The sequence below is a fragment of the Neopelma chrysocephalum genome, unplaced genomic scaffold (assembly GCF_003984885.1).
Source record: "Neopelma chrysocephalum unplaced genomic scaffold, ASM398488v2 Primary Assembly neopelma1_81, whole genome shotgun sequence".
In the NCBI taxonomy this organism is placed as follows: Eukaryota; Metazoa; Chordata; class Aves; order Passeriformes; family Pipridae; genus Neopelma; species Neopelma chrysocephalum.
Genome location: NW_020897743.1, coordinates 6,297,727 through 6,312,897, shown reverse-complemented (window position 1 = coordinate 6,312,897; position 15,171 = coordinate 6,297,727). Strand labels below are relative to the sequence as shown.

The 15,171-nt window shown below is 38.0% G+C and overlaps 1 protein-coding gene across 7 annotated transcripts in view; it reads right to left on the bottom strand.

Moving 5' to 3' along the window:
* AFF2 (AF4/FMR2 family member 2) overlaps nucleotides 1-15,171 on the bottom strand; it is a 336,322-nt gene that overhangs the window by 244,896 nt on the left and 76,255 nt on the right. For all 7 annotated transcript variants that reach the window (XM_027690474.1, XM_027690479.1, XM_027690477.1 and 4 more), the window contains exon 2: nucleotides 5,775-5,895. In XM_027690474.1, coding sequence (XP_027546275.1) covers nucleotides 5,775-5,895 — 121 coding nt within the window. The remainder of the gene's footprint in view (nucleotides 1-5,774; nucleotides 5,896-15,171) is intronic.

The window sequence follows — 15,171 nt, the reverse complement described above, 5'->3', positions numbered from 1 at the left end:
GCCATAAATAGAAGCTGGGTAGTCTGTAACAGTGCCAAACTCTTAACTCCGGTTTAACTCCAATTACTTTTCCATGGAAGGTTCAGTTTGACCTGAAGTATCTACCATCTGAATCCAGAAAGAAAAAGCTTCTACCCACTCAAATGCTATGGTAGCTTCAAATAAAAAGATAACTCAAAAATATTTTCTCACAGAACATAAACAGACATGATTGCCACATTCTTAAGCATCGGGATTCTTCCGCTGTCTGCAGTCTGGTTGTATTTTTTAATCCTGCTTTTTTTTATTTCCAGTAATTATTAAATAAATACTGACTCATCTGTGTTTCGCTGCTATTATACTTTTTCTTTTGAAGTATGAAGTTTCTTTTTCCTTTTCCCTTTCACTTGTAAAAAGATGGACAAATAAGCTGGAAGCTATAATTAATACTCAGCTAATTTCCTCTCTCTTCCTGTTCTAACTCACCCCACAGAGACCCAAAGCACCAGCCTTCTTACTGACCTTTCTGTTCCATTGAAATGACCAGCAGAGAACCAAAACATCTTATTCCCTATGCTTATTACTTTACAAGACTCAAAGGATAAAAACAAAGAAAAACTATAGTTCCTGTTTAGGCAGATGGTTAACTTCTACAGTCTGGAATTAAATGTCAAAGCTATGTCATGATACAGTCAACTATACTTCTACTTATGCTTGTTTTTTTTTTTCACTCAATAAAGCAAATAGTGCCACAGTCCACCAACACCTTAACACCAGGCCATAAAGATGTGTAAAGGCAGGACTGTGAGCTTGTGCTTGGTTAGGGAGTGTCAGACTCCTCAACAAGGGATCCTACCATGCCCCTGATCCCATTTTCCTCAAGTATCAAGCAGAAGTTTGAGAGATGAAAAAAAACTCGTGCATGCATTTCTCCTGAAATATCTGCTTATGTTACCCACTGCTGAACAAGTCAGAAGATGAGAAGAATACTGCAGAAAGATTTTTTTTTTCCTTAGTACTGCACATGCCATAAAAAATGTTTAAAAAGAAGATAATAAATGCAAATTTGCTTTTGGTCATCCTAAGGGATTCTAACATATATTACCACTGCAATGAGCCAGTGATTTAAAAATTAACTGTTCAATGTTGTTCTCATCTATATATATTTTGCCAGTGCTCCTAACTGACACAGTTAATAATCCCAGTTGTGGAGAACCACGAATCACTTTTATTCACTAACTAAGTCCCTAGGTTGGTCATTTTAGTGGCAAAAATTATATTCTAGCTAAGCCAAGAATAAGCTCTTTGTATATGAGCAGCCTCCTTCAACTGAGTTGCACAATGAGTTGTTTGGGCAGCAGCCAAAACCAGGCTCTCTCTGTTCAACCCCCAAATTTAAAACAAGGAGATTCCATTGTGCTTAAGGGCCCAGCAGGAATTATGATTCGAAGTCTAAACACTTACATACTTGTTCTGTTTCCTCCTTCCCCAAACACTTTAACTCCTTATGGGATAGCACATGGGAAGTAACAGTATTGAGAAAAGCCTGACCACCAACCTTCACCTCTGTGCTTCAGCTACATTTCCAGGGTGCATTTAGCTTATTTTCCAGAAGGCAGAAGTTAAAAAAAAAAAAAGTACTGACAACATATCATCACTGAAACACTTCAACATCACAGCACATTAAATGGTGCTTGTCTAGATCCTTACAGAGGGAATCAATATTTTAATTTCAATGTAGATCTTTTCAATTATTTTGTGTTGGAGGTATCTGATTTTCTCAACTTATTTTCTTTTACATGTCACATAATGATAAATATAATTTTGCCCGATATTAACTCTATCCTATGAGCAATGTTCACATCCTGGCGATAAAAGACACTATAGAAATATTAGGTATTATTATTATTTGTAGTCATTTACTGGGAACATTAATAAATATATTTACTGAAAGCCATGGAGACTAAATTATTTTTAAACATCCTTAGCATATTTTAAGTGCACTAAAGCTCATATTCAATGGTTATTGAAGTCAATGGAAGGATAAGTACTCTCTTCAGTGGCCTTTGGACCAGACTGCAAAGCAAAAAAACACATTATGAATGTGAGTGCTAATTTGGTTTACACCTAAATAAAACTAGAGCACACAGAACTAACATCTGATTTGTGCTTCACAATCTGAACGAGCTCAGGCATGTAGTGCACTGCACTATCTGTATTTAAGACATAAGGGATAACATTAATGTTTTTACTTTATTTCCACAACAAATTCAGGGCTCTCATGAGCAGCGCAGTATTATTGCCAAACCTGGATACCAGCAAGAGAAACACAAAATCCAGTAATAATTTCTGGTTGCTCTTTGTTACTTCCAGATTGGGGACAATTTCTACCTTCATATTCTGGATAATTGGCTGATTTCTTAAAGGAAACCCCCGTACATCTTGTTTTCTGAACAGCATGTTGAAGCACAATTTTGTTTCTATCAAGGAAATGCAGTATTTTGAGTATTCCAAGGCATAAATTATATGCCTAGTTTATGACTCATGGTTAGTAGCTTTCCCCTTCATTCTAGCCTCCTGTTAGTTTTGGAAATGTACATCTTCCTGCATTTGCTCCTATTTCTTTCAAAAACTATCTGTATAGAATCCTACTGGAAGACTAATTTGCTAGCTAGCTATTGCATTATAGTTTTACAAAGAAAAGAACTAATGCACTCAAACTTACAGGCCCAATTTACAAGGGTTTTGTGAAAATTTGTATGAAACTTGAGGTTTCATAATTCATTCACTTTCTTATGCCTCATAGTTAAACTAACCTCCATGGATTAGAAGCTGAGATCTTTTTTATGCTAAGCTTGAAAAGCATGGAGGGGCTTTACCTGAAAAAAGATAAATGATTTAACATTCACCAAAGGCTCCACAATGGAAATGCTGCCCATTGGGTTCTCTTTCTCAAGTTGAACTCTTCTGAGGCAATTCCTTTGAAAAGTAACAAAAATGCTCCTACTGTTTTCTTTTAAAATACTCATCTCTGAAACTCTTTACTAATTCAAAACATTAAAAGGTATCAACAATTCAGTAGTAAAATTAAAGCTTCTCTCAGGAAAACTCCAACATTGCCTTTTCAAGTGTCTGTTGCCACAACACTGCAGGCCCTTCTCTGATCCCTTCTGCAAAATCAAGCACGAGCAGGTTGCACCAGAGTTTGGAGGCAGGACCTGCAACCCACTTGCATTAAAGAGCAACACAACCCTCGCTGCCTGACCTTCCCAAAATAATGCTGGATGTCATCACGTTGTCAGAGGTGTTGTTTCCCCGCATGAGACAGCGGAGCTCCTAAAGGAGACATTTATCTTTTAACAAGCGTGCACAAATGTATTTTATACACCCACAGAAGTAAATATCTCTTTTCATGTGAGTGCACACACACAAACTACAAAGAAGCAATGTAGAAACACACACTTGTCCAAAGCTATAATGAACACCTACGTTTTATTTGACAGAGGGGAAGAAAGACGCTGTTACAGCTAGAGCAGAGAGATGATAGATGAAGGCAGATAATCCACACATCTTGTGATGCACAGTGGCAGCAAACTCCATGAGAAAACCTGAGCTCTTTTCTTTGAGCAACTTTTAATATCCCCAACCCTAGTGCCATTCAAAAAACAGCTGCCAGTTGTTCAGTCTTTAAAACATCAAAACCAGCAGTGGTGGTATTCCCTACCCCAACTGTCCCTTCTCTAGATACTGTTGAAGCAAATGAGGAAGGCATGATAAACAAGGAAGGACACTAGGTCTGGGAACAAAAGAAAGAAGTACAACAGATATTGGTGCTGCGTGTTTTTGGTTCCTGACACAAAATTTTGCAGTGTTTTGCAAACTGGTCTACCTACTAAAATCCAAATGACCACTTGCATGAATGAAAACATGTGCCTGACATGCAGGAAGTCTCAACAAAATCAGTTCACAGTAAGATATTTACCATAAAAAACCTAAAATGTGGTCCAAAGCAGAAATAGTGCATTTATCAGGTTTTTATAAAAACAAAACCAAAAAGACCTCACAAACAAACTATCCTAGTGCATAGTCCTTATTTGGCTGAATATGTCTGTCATGGATGAGTGGAATGCACCTCACTCAAAACAGAGAGGCAGCAATGTGTTTTACTGAGGTAAAATAATTTGACAAAGGTCGATAAATTCAATGGAATTCAACAAAGTTTAACAGCAGTTTGACATTAAAACTTATTGCCAGCAGTAAGTTTTATGCCAAGGTTCACCTTCTTAATTGCTTCATGGAAGAGACCTACAAAGGCAAATTGAGATAGAATGGTTCTAACTCAAGAGACCCGAGATGCAAAGATTAAGGAGAACCCTCCCATCAGTCAGAAGGCTCAGAATGGACTCCTTGCTCTCTAAACTCCTTACGGAGCCTGAGTGTGGTTGGGTCCAATCTTAGCCTCAGACTTGGTCAATGGTTTAAGTCTAATGGAATTATTCATATAATATTTACAATAATATTGAGTAGCTACATGGACTAGTAATGTTTCATAGGATTAATTCAGCATGGTATCAGTCACTTATCAAGTATCTGTCATGGGTAAGGGATCTCCCTGTCTTGGGTAAGGAAGGAATCCCTGCCCCTTGAGAGGCATCCCTGCTCAAGCAGAGGGTCATCTGGTGTGCAGTCCAGCTGCACTTCAGGGAAAGATCAAACTGGGCCCATCCTGATGGCGGTATTTATAGGGTGAAGAAGTTGGCTGCTAGTCAAGAGAGTAGGGAGAGACATCTTCATTTTAGCTCTGATATCTTGTTCTGTACTTTGGTTACCTTGCACTTTTGAGTTTCAAAACCGCCTTTTGAAACATTTTTCAAGACACCTTCACTCCCTGGAACGCCAGCCAGGGGCTTCCAGCAGGCAAGTTCACCTCAAGGACGAAAGGCCTGTTGCTCCTCAAGTCAGCCTGAACCAAAGTACAGCTTGGAGTCAAGTGTATCCACCACACTCTCGTGGTCTATAATTATTAGACACCATATGATTATAACGACAGTCTTTTCTCCTCCTTTCTGGGTGATTTTCAAAGAGCCCTCATCCTCCCTTACAGCTGCTAACAATGTAAAATGGAAAGATGAAGTGGTGGCCTTTCAATGGATGTCACTGATTGGGAGGAGAAAGAGATATGGAAATTTACATTCTGATGAATTCTTTAGGGAATGTCTTACTGAAAATCAAAGCAGCAGAAATCATAAAGGGGGACATCCCTTGGTGATGAAAATCTCAGGCAGCAAGGCTCCTTAGAGAGAATAAGACTTGTCATAAAAGTCCCTTTCATACCCTTGTTATGCTCCCCAAAGATTCAGTCTCCCAAAAGACTTCTTTGGATGGTTATGATTGCATAAAAAAGCTTATGAACTCATTATTTATAGAGGGGACATTGGTTTTAACAACTCGTATATTTTCTTCTTAAAAATAAAAGAACTAATAGCTAGCTTTGTACAAACCCACTTATAGAAATATGAGCTGCACATACTTCTACTGCAGGACTCTGCTATGTGTTTAGAGGAAGGAATCTTGAACTGGACTGTAACCAAAATTCCCGATTCTGCCAATGCATGCTAAGCTGGGCAGCACATTTACTTTGCTCTGCTGCCATATGCTGATTTGTACAATCAGTGTATTCAAGAGTATAAGTACCAAGGCTGATGTGATATTTCCCTTTCATGCAGGTGAAGAGAAGCTTTATCTGTATTTGTAAAAGCCATTCTGAAAATGCAAAATATAACAATGCAACTTACCTTGTAGGGTTCCCCAAAGAGGTTAAAACCTGAAGCAAAGAGATCTTCATCCTGCTGGACTTCCTGGTTTCTTCTCTCCCATTCCTTCCGCTTAAGTGCACTCCGGTCTTGTTCATAGTGACTGAAGAAGAGAAAGAGAGAAAGGACAACACGTTATTTCCTCCATAATTTAGTTACATGTTCACAAATATCAGTAATAGCCATAAAACATCAGAAACAATGCAATTCCCGAAGATAATTCTGAAAGAAAGAAGCAGCCACTGAATAATTTTCCCGAATTTAAACCTGGAATCATAAAACTATGCAAAATTGGGCAGTAGGCCAGTCAGTACACTTCTAAAATGAAAACAGAGAAAAATATTCTTTTCAAACTAACAGAGTAATATGAAGAGTAATAAAATATACTTTGATGTCTTTGTATGAACAGTCTGTAAATACACATGGGCATGAACACACACACACACACACACACACACACGTGTGCCCACAAAGCGTGTACGGGCAGAGAAAGCAAATGTGAAGTCAAGGAAGCACAGCAACATCTAAAAATCCATTTAACTAAGCATCCATCCCAATGCTCCAGGTCAGCCTTGTGTGGTTTAGACCACCTAATTCTGTCCCACTTCTTGTTAAAATTTATGTACAGCTTCATTGTAGGTGTCAAGGGGGGGTTACAAATTGTTTTTGTAGCAGCGGGCTGCCGGGAGAGACTTTGGGATAGTTGATTCCAGTATCAGATAATTCTACACACAAACACACAGAAAAGAATCCAACATCTCAGTGTAGCAATGGTGAGTGGCACTTATCTGTGTGTCAGCTTACTTTGTGCACCTGCCAGACCTGGATGACAAGCTGAGAGACCATATTCACTTCTCCCCTGAATAGCGCTGAAGTACTTTGGTCTTTTGGCTTTACAAACTACCTCCTGCTCCTCTGAGGGAAAAGATATAATTAAAACCCTGAAGGAGAGGGAAAAAATAGGAAAGGAAAAGATGCATGCTTCAACTTGCACTGACAACCTCTCATGTGACAAGCATTAAGGGACACTTCTGTGCTTTCAACCCGCATTTGATTTGTTATGAGGCTTTTGGCTCTGCTTTGTGTCAGCTAATTAGCTACCAAATTCCAGATGACAATTTGAATAGCAGATTTGGTATATGCCCTGATGTTATCTGCAATAAGCAGTATTTCCCTGATAGATGCTGGACATGCATGCACACATCCACACACAGCCTCTGTGTACAAACGCTTACACACAAACATACATATTACAGCTGTAACAAAGAACAGTTAATTCTCCTATCTCTGGCGAGAATGAATTAAATCTCCATAGAGCTCCACTGCACTTGGAAGATAACCAAATATCTACAACTTTTGCCTTTTTAGCTCAGCATGATGTTGTATTGAAAGCTTCACACCGAGAGATATAATGAGGAATGAACTGCACAGTGATGAGGCTTTAACAGTGTATAAAGTCACTGATTTCTGAGTGAAACCACAATTACTAATTTGAAGCACCAGCTAATTAAAACCACAGCTATGTATTTAGCCTCTTGTTATACCTACTGCAGTTTATAATTATGAGGACCTCTTTATCTACTCAATTAAAGTTCTTATGATTCAGGCAGGTTGTGTTTGAACCTGCAAGCCCTGCAGAGAGCACAGGAAAGCATATGTCTGTTGCCTGATGACTCCATGTATCCTTACACTCATATACTTGTTTTTGTACAGGCAGGGAAAGAAAAAAAGGAAAGACCTGCCACAGAGAGATCCCTAAATAAAAAATATGAATTAATAATTGGTTTAAGCAATTCAAGACCACTCAGAGTTGGATTGAATAAGGCTTGATTATGGCTTGTAAACTGAATGCAAAGCCACCTACATAGGCTGAGCTGAATGATTTCCATCCACATTTTCTTTCTACAGGTTAGAAGACTGAAAACATTTTGTTTTGTTTAATTTATTTATTTATAACACCTCCTGATGTAGTGGCATGACTAACACCAAAAGCAAGCTCCAGAACATTGTTATAATCAATCCTGGTATTTCTGCAGAAGGTTTAGTACTGTTTGCTGGTTTCCTGAGAGAGACAGAAGGGAAACTGTTGTAAAAACAGTCACTTTACTATTCTATATGTGACCACATTGCTGATGCAATGCTGCAAACCACAAGCAAACTGTTCACTAGAAGGTTAAGGGGGGATAAGCATCCCTTCCTTTCATATCCTAAATCCAGATTATAATATATAAGTATGGAAATAAGTCAACGCAAGCTGTTTCCCAAATTGGTACCCAAAGATGAGGACAAGGCTCCTCCCCACAACTTTGCTGGAGTAGGGGACTGATTTAACCCAGAAATAATCCAGCCCAGGAGGAATAGGAACACACTATAGTTATCCCTCTCATGGGAGATCTTTCCAGGGATTTCTTTGACAGTTTGACCCATAGACTGAGTGACTCTTGCAGCAAGATCAGATCATTATGAAGTTACAAACCCAGTCTCATGGATCTGGTCTAAGAAAGATTTTATATCCTGCATAAATCATCTTTGCTTACGGGAGCAGTCCTATCCCAGGCACGGCCAGCACTCACTTCAGAAAGAATTATTCATGAAAGTTAGAGCTGTGTTTTACAGCTTCTCAATGGCTTCCCTGGCCTGGGGTTTCAAGGTGAAATCCTGGGCCCATTCAAACCAAACTCAATCTGGCCACTGAACACAGAGATCACAGACTACAGCACAGAACACATCTCACCCCTCATGTGAGGTTCCAGCATTTTGTTACCTAAAAGCCAGCTCTGGTCCCAAGCATGCAAAGTATTTAGGGAACCAAGTGAGGCATTATGCCATATCCTATCTGAGAAAAACCAGCAGAGGCCCTAAGACTATTTAGATATGTTTTATGACACATTACAAAACCACAAATTCAAAAATGATGAAAACAGCAGTGGCATAATTCAAAGTGGCATAATCACTTTAAAAGCCATTAACTTGAGCTAACACAGTATTTACAATGTTAACAGTAAAAAGGTTGAAAATACAGTATTTCCCAACACAACATACTGAACTATTTCTCTCGTAGTGCATTTAGGAATGTTATCCATGCATCCCAAGAGGTGAATGCAAAGGTGCACCTCAAGCCCTGGACCCCAGCACTGTTTACACAGAACCAAACTGTGAGAATCCATGTTACAACACAAGCTAAGCCCTAAGTGAATTGCCGCCTCTGCATCAATCCAAATCTCTCTCTTGTATATTCTCTTGTGAGAACAAAAAAACAAACAAACAAAAACAAAACAAAACAAAAAACTACAACAAAACAAACAAACAAAAAAAAACCAACAGGAAAAAAAAAGCTTCATTTTGAACTTTCCACTTACACAGGCACATGGCACCCTTAAGTGTACAAAGTATCTATGCAAAAGGAAGCGGTTGCTCATCCTGTCAGGTCCATTACTTGGCTTATTTCTCTGCAAATGTACTTTTGCTATGGGAACACTTGACAGGGTGCTGATTGTGTCTACAGGAAGTCAAATATTGTAAGATCATACACAGATTAGGATAACAATTTATTTGGGTTCCTTTTAATCCAAAGAGGGATGATGATTAGATCTAAAGCCTGCAGTGCACTGAGAACCTAATGGGATGCTCTCCAGAAACTCTTAATGCGGCCACAATGCAATCTCTGGGACTTGTGTTTAATTTTTAGCTTAACTAATGTTCTGTGAAATACAGATATGTGATTAGTGGGGAAGGTGTCAGTGAAAACTATAGTCAGATACCATGAGGAACACCAGAGTTCAGTCTGTCTCACTATAGTATGAGAAATACTTCATGAGTCCTCTAAAGCCAGGAGAGTGGGATATCACAATACAGACTTTTGCAAACATTTTAAAACAAGATTTAGAAGGAAACAGCTGTAGGCCACAATATTCATTGTATCCAAGAAGGCCAGTTCCCTAGGCACAACTATTATGTGACAATACAGTTTAAATACATGAGCTCTATTGTTTTGTTACAACTTATTAGATTAATAATTGAATTTGAATGGGGAAGACTGTACATAAATCTTAGAAGATCAGGAATGGTGAGCAGTAAGCATGGTACAAGAGCACATGAGACCACTGATCTACAAATTACCAGTGTGCTGGATATGGCAAAAAGAACAACAACTACAACTGTATCACGGTTTTGATATGTTTAACATTGGGGCAGGCTGCGAACGCATTTCGAAAACAGCATTTGATACTTAATTCTTTACAATCAGAGCAGCATACATCCACTTGTCATTCTTAGACAGCCTAAGGGACAGTGGTGAGCCAATGCACTGTGACAGCCCAGGTGCTCAGCCTGTGTGAGCCTGCAGTGCCAGCGAGGCTGTGGAGCTGCACCTCTGCCCTCGGTGCAGCCCACAGGGACAATCCAGATCCATCTCAATCTCCGGAGAATGGTGAAGGGGAGAAGGCAGCTGAGGCAGAAGGAGGTTATATCAAGGCAAAAGATAACAGACAGGCATGTAGGTTTTGGATTGGAAGCTAAAAATGTGGATCTGGCGATAAGAGATGTAAGTCAGACAAGCGCTGGCTACAAAAAGGAGAATAAGAAGGAGAACAAAATTTGGGGCACTGGAAAGGACAGCACAATCATCTGTGGTGAAAGTGAGAGGATGTGGTGAGAAAGATCTGGAGAGAAAAGAAAAAACCTTTTAGAACAGACTGCAACAAAGTAAGAGGTTAGAGGGAAGAGTTAAAGGAAAGCTGATGAAATGAAACCAACAGCTAAAGGCTGAGACCTCGCGTTTGGGGTTTGTTTTCAAAGTTTTTCTAACCACAGCCACAGAAGTAGTCTCCAAAGCACAGCAGACTAGGTAAGCCAGACAAGAGCCTGAAAGACAGGAGAAAAAGCAGAAGAAAGAAGTCAGACCAGACAAGTTGGAAGGAGTAGTCTCTGTGATATTAAGAAGGAGAAGAGAGAGAAATGATCAAACACCTAATGTTGCAGACAAATCATGAATGAGAACAGAACACTGCTCTGTTGATTCAGTCAAAACAACAAGAGCCCAATAGGGAAAGAATCAATAAAAAAGCTGGAGCAGAGAGGCTTTATAGCAGCGACAGACTATATCCATGAGGATAAATGAATGACATTCAAGAAAAACAGCATTTATCCACAAGTTAGGGAAGAAGTAGTTGCTGTTCTCAATAACACATCTCAATTCACAAAAATGCACACTATGATCAAATCAAACATTCCCCTGTACTGGTTCCACCCCCCTTAAAATATCGGATGTGCCTAAATGATGAAAGAAGTTCTCAAACTGAAATGTTTGTCATTTGTGGAAACAAGAAATAAACACAAGCTTCTAAACTAAGACACAGTGGATATAAAATGATATGAATTTGAGAACTGAAAGTCCTTTCCCAAGGTTGTTTCTTCATAGTTTTTACTTTGCCCACAAGCACTCAGGAAGTTGGAGACGTAAACTCAGCTTCCTCGAAAACTAACTCTCATGCCTGCACAAGGTATCAAACATCCCAAACCAAAACCCACTCGTGAAAATATTTCCTACATGAGAAATCCAACTCAGGTCAATGAGAACATCCCCCACGCTTAAAATACATGCTTACATGCCCATACCAGGCCAATTCTTTCTCAATGTGAGCTAAAAAACGTAAGGTAAAAAGCATTTAAGCTGGTAATCAAACTAACAACTACATTACAATGGGAATTCACTTGTTCATAACTCCAGATTTATCTCACCATAACTCCACCAATTTCATGTAAAAGCAGAGTACCACAACACTGTACTTCCTTCATCTCTTCAGACTGTCCCTATATAAACTCTGGTATTTCAATACATTTATTTCAAATGAAAAAGCAGCCTCAGGACTTAAATTTCATCGCAGGTCTTAAAATGTATTCACTAAATGAGATGAATTTCAAAATATGATCTTTAAGCAGAAATACAGCCAACTTAACATATCTCCCCTGCTGATCTGAAGTCTTTGTTTCACTTAATGATAAACAACATAAGCACCACCACACTTAAAATAGAAAAAATCCTCTTCCTCTGTTTATCACCACTGAACTTGCATCTTTGTTCTGGTAATTTTCCTACTTAACAGAGACCAATGAAGTTATGATAGAATAGCTTTACAACTTCTCAGTGTCTTTCATATTTAACATTTACTTTAATGCTGTCTTGTTCTTCATAGCATGAATAGTTATTGAAAGTATCTAGCAGAGAACATATCTATCACTGTACTTCAAGATAAATGATTTATTTTAAAATACAGAATATTGTCTTTGATGTTCAACAGTTCTGCAGAGAAACACTTGAGATGGTCACTGGTTATCTATCCACATGAGCTAAATCTCTTCACAATTTGCATTAAAAACAATGCCATTCCTGTAGCACATTTAACAGAGAATGCAGAAGATTAAAGCCTCCGAAGAAAATAACACCCAAGAGACCCCTGGGCAAATTACGGAAATGTAAGCTATGAGGCTAAGGGTTTGGCTTATATTTGTCATATTCTTCATTCTTTTTAGTTATTCCCACACACATCAAGTAACTAGAAAACAATTTTCTCCTCTTTTTGGTATAATGCAGCCCCAAACCTTTCCTCCATGTGAATTTGGAAGGAACGATTCTGGGGGAATGGACGACAGAGATAAGCTCCTGAATAGTAAGCATATAAAGAATAGATGAGGTTTCAAAGGGGAGCATTTATTGTTTCCTGTATCATAGCACATTGTCTTTCAATATGATTAGTTATCAGCCTGAGTTATCAAAAACTGGGATGAAATAAAGCGCTTACGCAGTTATGCTTCATTGATGTCAGCTAGGGGAGCATGAAAATCTCCATGAAGTTGGGTAATTGATGTGTAAATCAGAGCTCAATCACTCTGTAATAGAAATGGTCCCACTGAAAGTAAGGTTGTTGAACAGTATTGCAGTATGGTGGGGAAGAAAGAGAGAAACAGAGTCAAGATTTATTTATTAAAAAAAATAATAACTGGCAATTTGCACAATTTTCTCTTCAAGAGAGAAGTGCTGTCAGATACATTTAAATGCAAGCTGCAGATCACTATATTTGGGTACCCTTATTCGGCAATAATTAACTGTTTCTGTTTTATTAAAATGCTTGGGGACACTGTTATGGATATTTAAAAAGCAAATTAAATGAACATGTTCATCCTTTGAAAGGCAACACGTGTAAATGACATCAGCAATTGTAATTTGCTTAACAATGTGTGTTCAAGGTATGTTTTGGAGTCCTATTAGAGTCTTCTTGTCAGTTCAAATTTGCAGTATGAGAAACAAAAGCAAAACTGAAGGAAAAGAGGGGGAAAAAGAAAACTAAAGAGAAAACTATTTATAACCACAGCTTCAGAAGGACATTAAAAGACAAACAGTCATTAGAATATCAGTCACATAAAACAGCTTTCCAAAATGCAGTATTTCTAAGAATAAACATCTGATTCATAAATAAAAGAGCTAGTTAAGGTAACATTATGGGGTTATTTTTGTTGTAATTTTTTTCTTTAAGTAAATGAGTACATACTGAGGTGTTGATATCAACTTCCCAGAAACACCTGGAATCCAGAATTCTAGTTACGATTTGGAATAAACCAATGATAAACTGTAACTAACTTAAATAAATGTGAAATTTATGAGCATTTTGGCATCAAATGAATTACATTCAGGACACTGGAGCTGGATTAAAAAGCTTTATTAGATGGGTAATGTGCTGTGACTGTAAGGGGACTCTGATCACTACAAGGGGGTTGAATAGGAAAGGACATTCAACCTAAACTCTGAATTTCATTGCTTTTCTGAGTTTAACAGGACATGACAGGCTTTTAAATGTCTTTGTTTGCTTTTTTAATTTTTATATCTCCTGGAATTTGGAGCTTCTTCAAAATTCATTGATGGCAATGAAGCCTTTGCCAAAGTTTATACTGTATTTCACAGCATATCTCCTAAAGACATCCTAGTGGCCATCAGCTTCCTAGCAGCCTATCAGCACCAGCACTGTGTGTATTAATGTGCTACAGATAAATATAGTTGTGTTTAGTTGCATGCTGTGCATTATTCTTTATACACATCAACAGCAAATGTGGCATAGTACTGCTACAAAGAGTATATTTTACATATATTAATCCCAAGATATAACACTAATTTGATGCAATTAAAAATATTCTGACAGTGCTTGTTACAGTCTGTTTTTCCTTCACCTGAACAGCTCAAATTGTGAAGCCTTTCTTGAAAATGTAAATTTCTTTATACGTTTACCATTTTCAAAGCATAAAACGTACTTTAATATATGGAAACTCAAAATCTTTAATTTACTATCACCTAATGTGTACAGATTGCACTTACATCTGCGCTGAAAACCATTTTGAAATTCTACTTTTGTCTTTATCTTTCTTCATATTTAGAATTAATTTTTTGTCTTTAATACCACCACTCAAAACCTTCCTGGGCACCTGTCAGATGGTTCCTTAAAAATGGATTCCACACATTTATATATGTTTGAAATGTTGGCAGTGAGACCCAATAGATGGCAGAATAGACAGATATAAATCTAGTCTTTTAAAGAAGTCACAAAACAATCACGATTAACACAACCTTTTGGGTACAGATGAATCAGCACAATCAACTGCTTGAGTATTTTATCACATAAATGCTTCTGTGGGCTCCTACAGCTCTAATAAATGCATTCATTTACTAACAGGCACCTCTACTCCCTTGAGCATTTTCACATGCTGTGCAGCTATTTAACCACATGTTCTTAAACTTAACATGTGCTGAAGAATACCACCACAGGAAAATTAAAAATTCAGTAGGATGACTATTTCATTCATCAATTTTAGACTGAAGAAGTTCACACAGGTCTCTGTGTGCAGTGCACACATACAGACTGATTCAGAGACTCCAGTGCATAGAAAAATGGTGCTGTAAGCCTAATATAATGCATTTGCTTGTTATTTAGGACACAAGCTAAAGAAATCATCTTTTAAATAAATTATTCTTCTCTCAGTTGAAACCCTATATAATGGCCTCAATGTGTTGTAGTGGTATCTACTGAAACGGACAGAGATGATCAGACAAATGCAGGGTGCTCTCATTTCAAATTCAAGTACACATGCACCCCCTTTTCAGTGCTGTTGTGAAATATGTTGCTCATCTTGGGCACTAGCAAATTGCAGGAGATGCAATGATCTTGTACCTTCATAAGACTTAATGCTCATAAGCTTGTAAAGAACCTAGAACATTTCAAACTCCAAGTTTTAAGCGTTCTTCCACTAGACTTTAAAAAGCCTCACAGCAACAAGGTGCCTGTTTCATACCTTAGGAAAGAATAATAATATTTTGTGCTTATTTTTCCTAAAT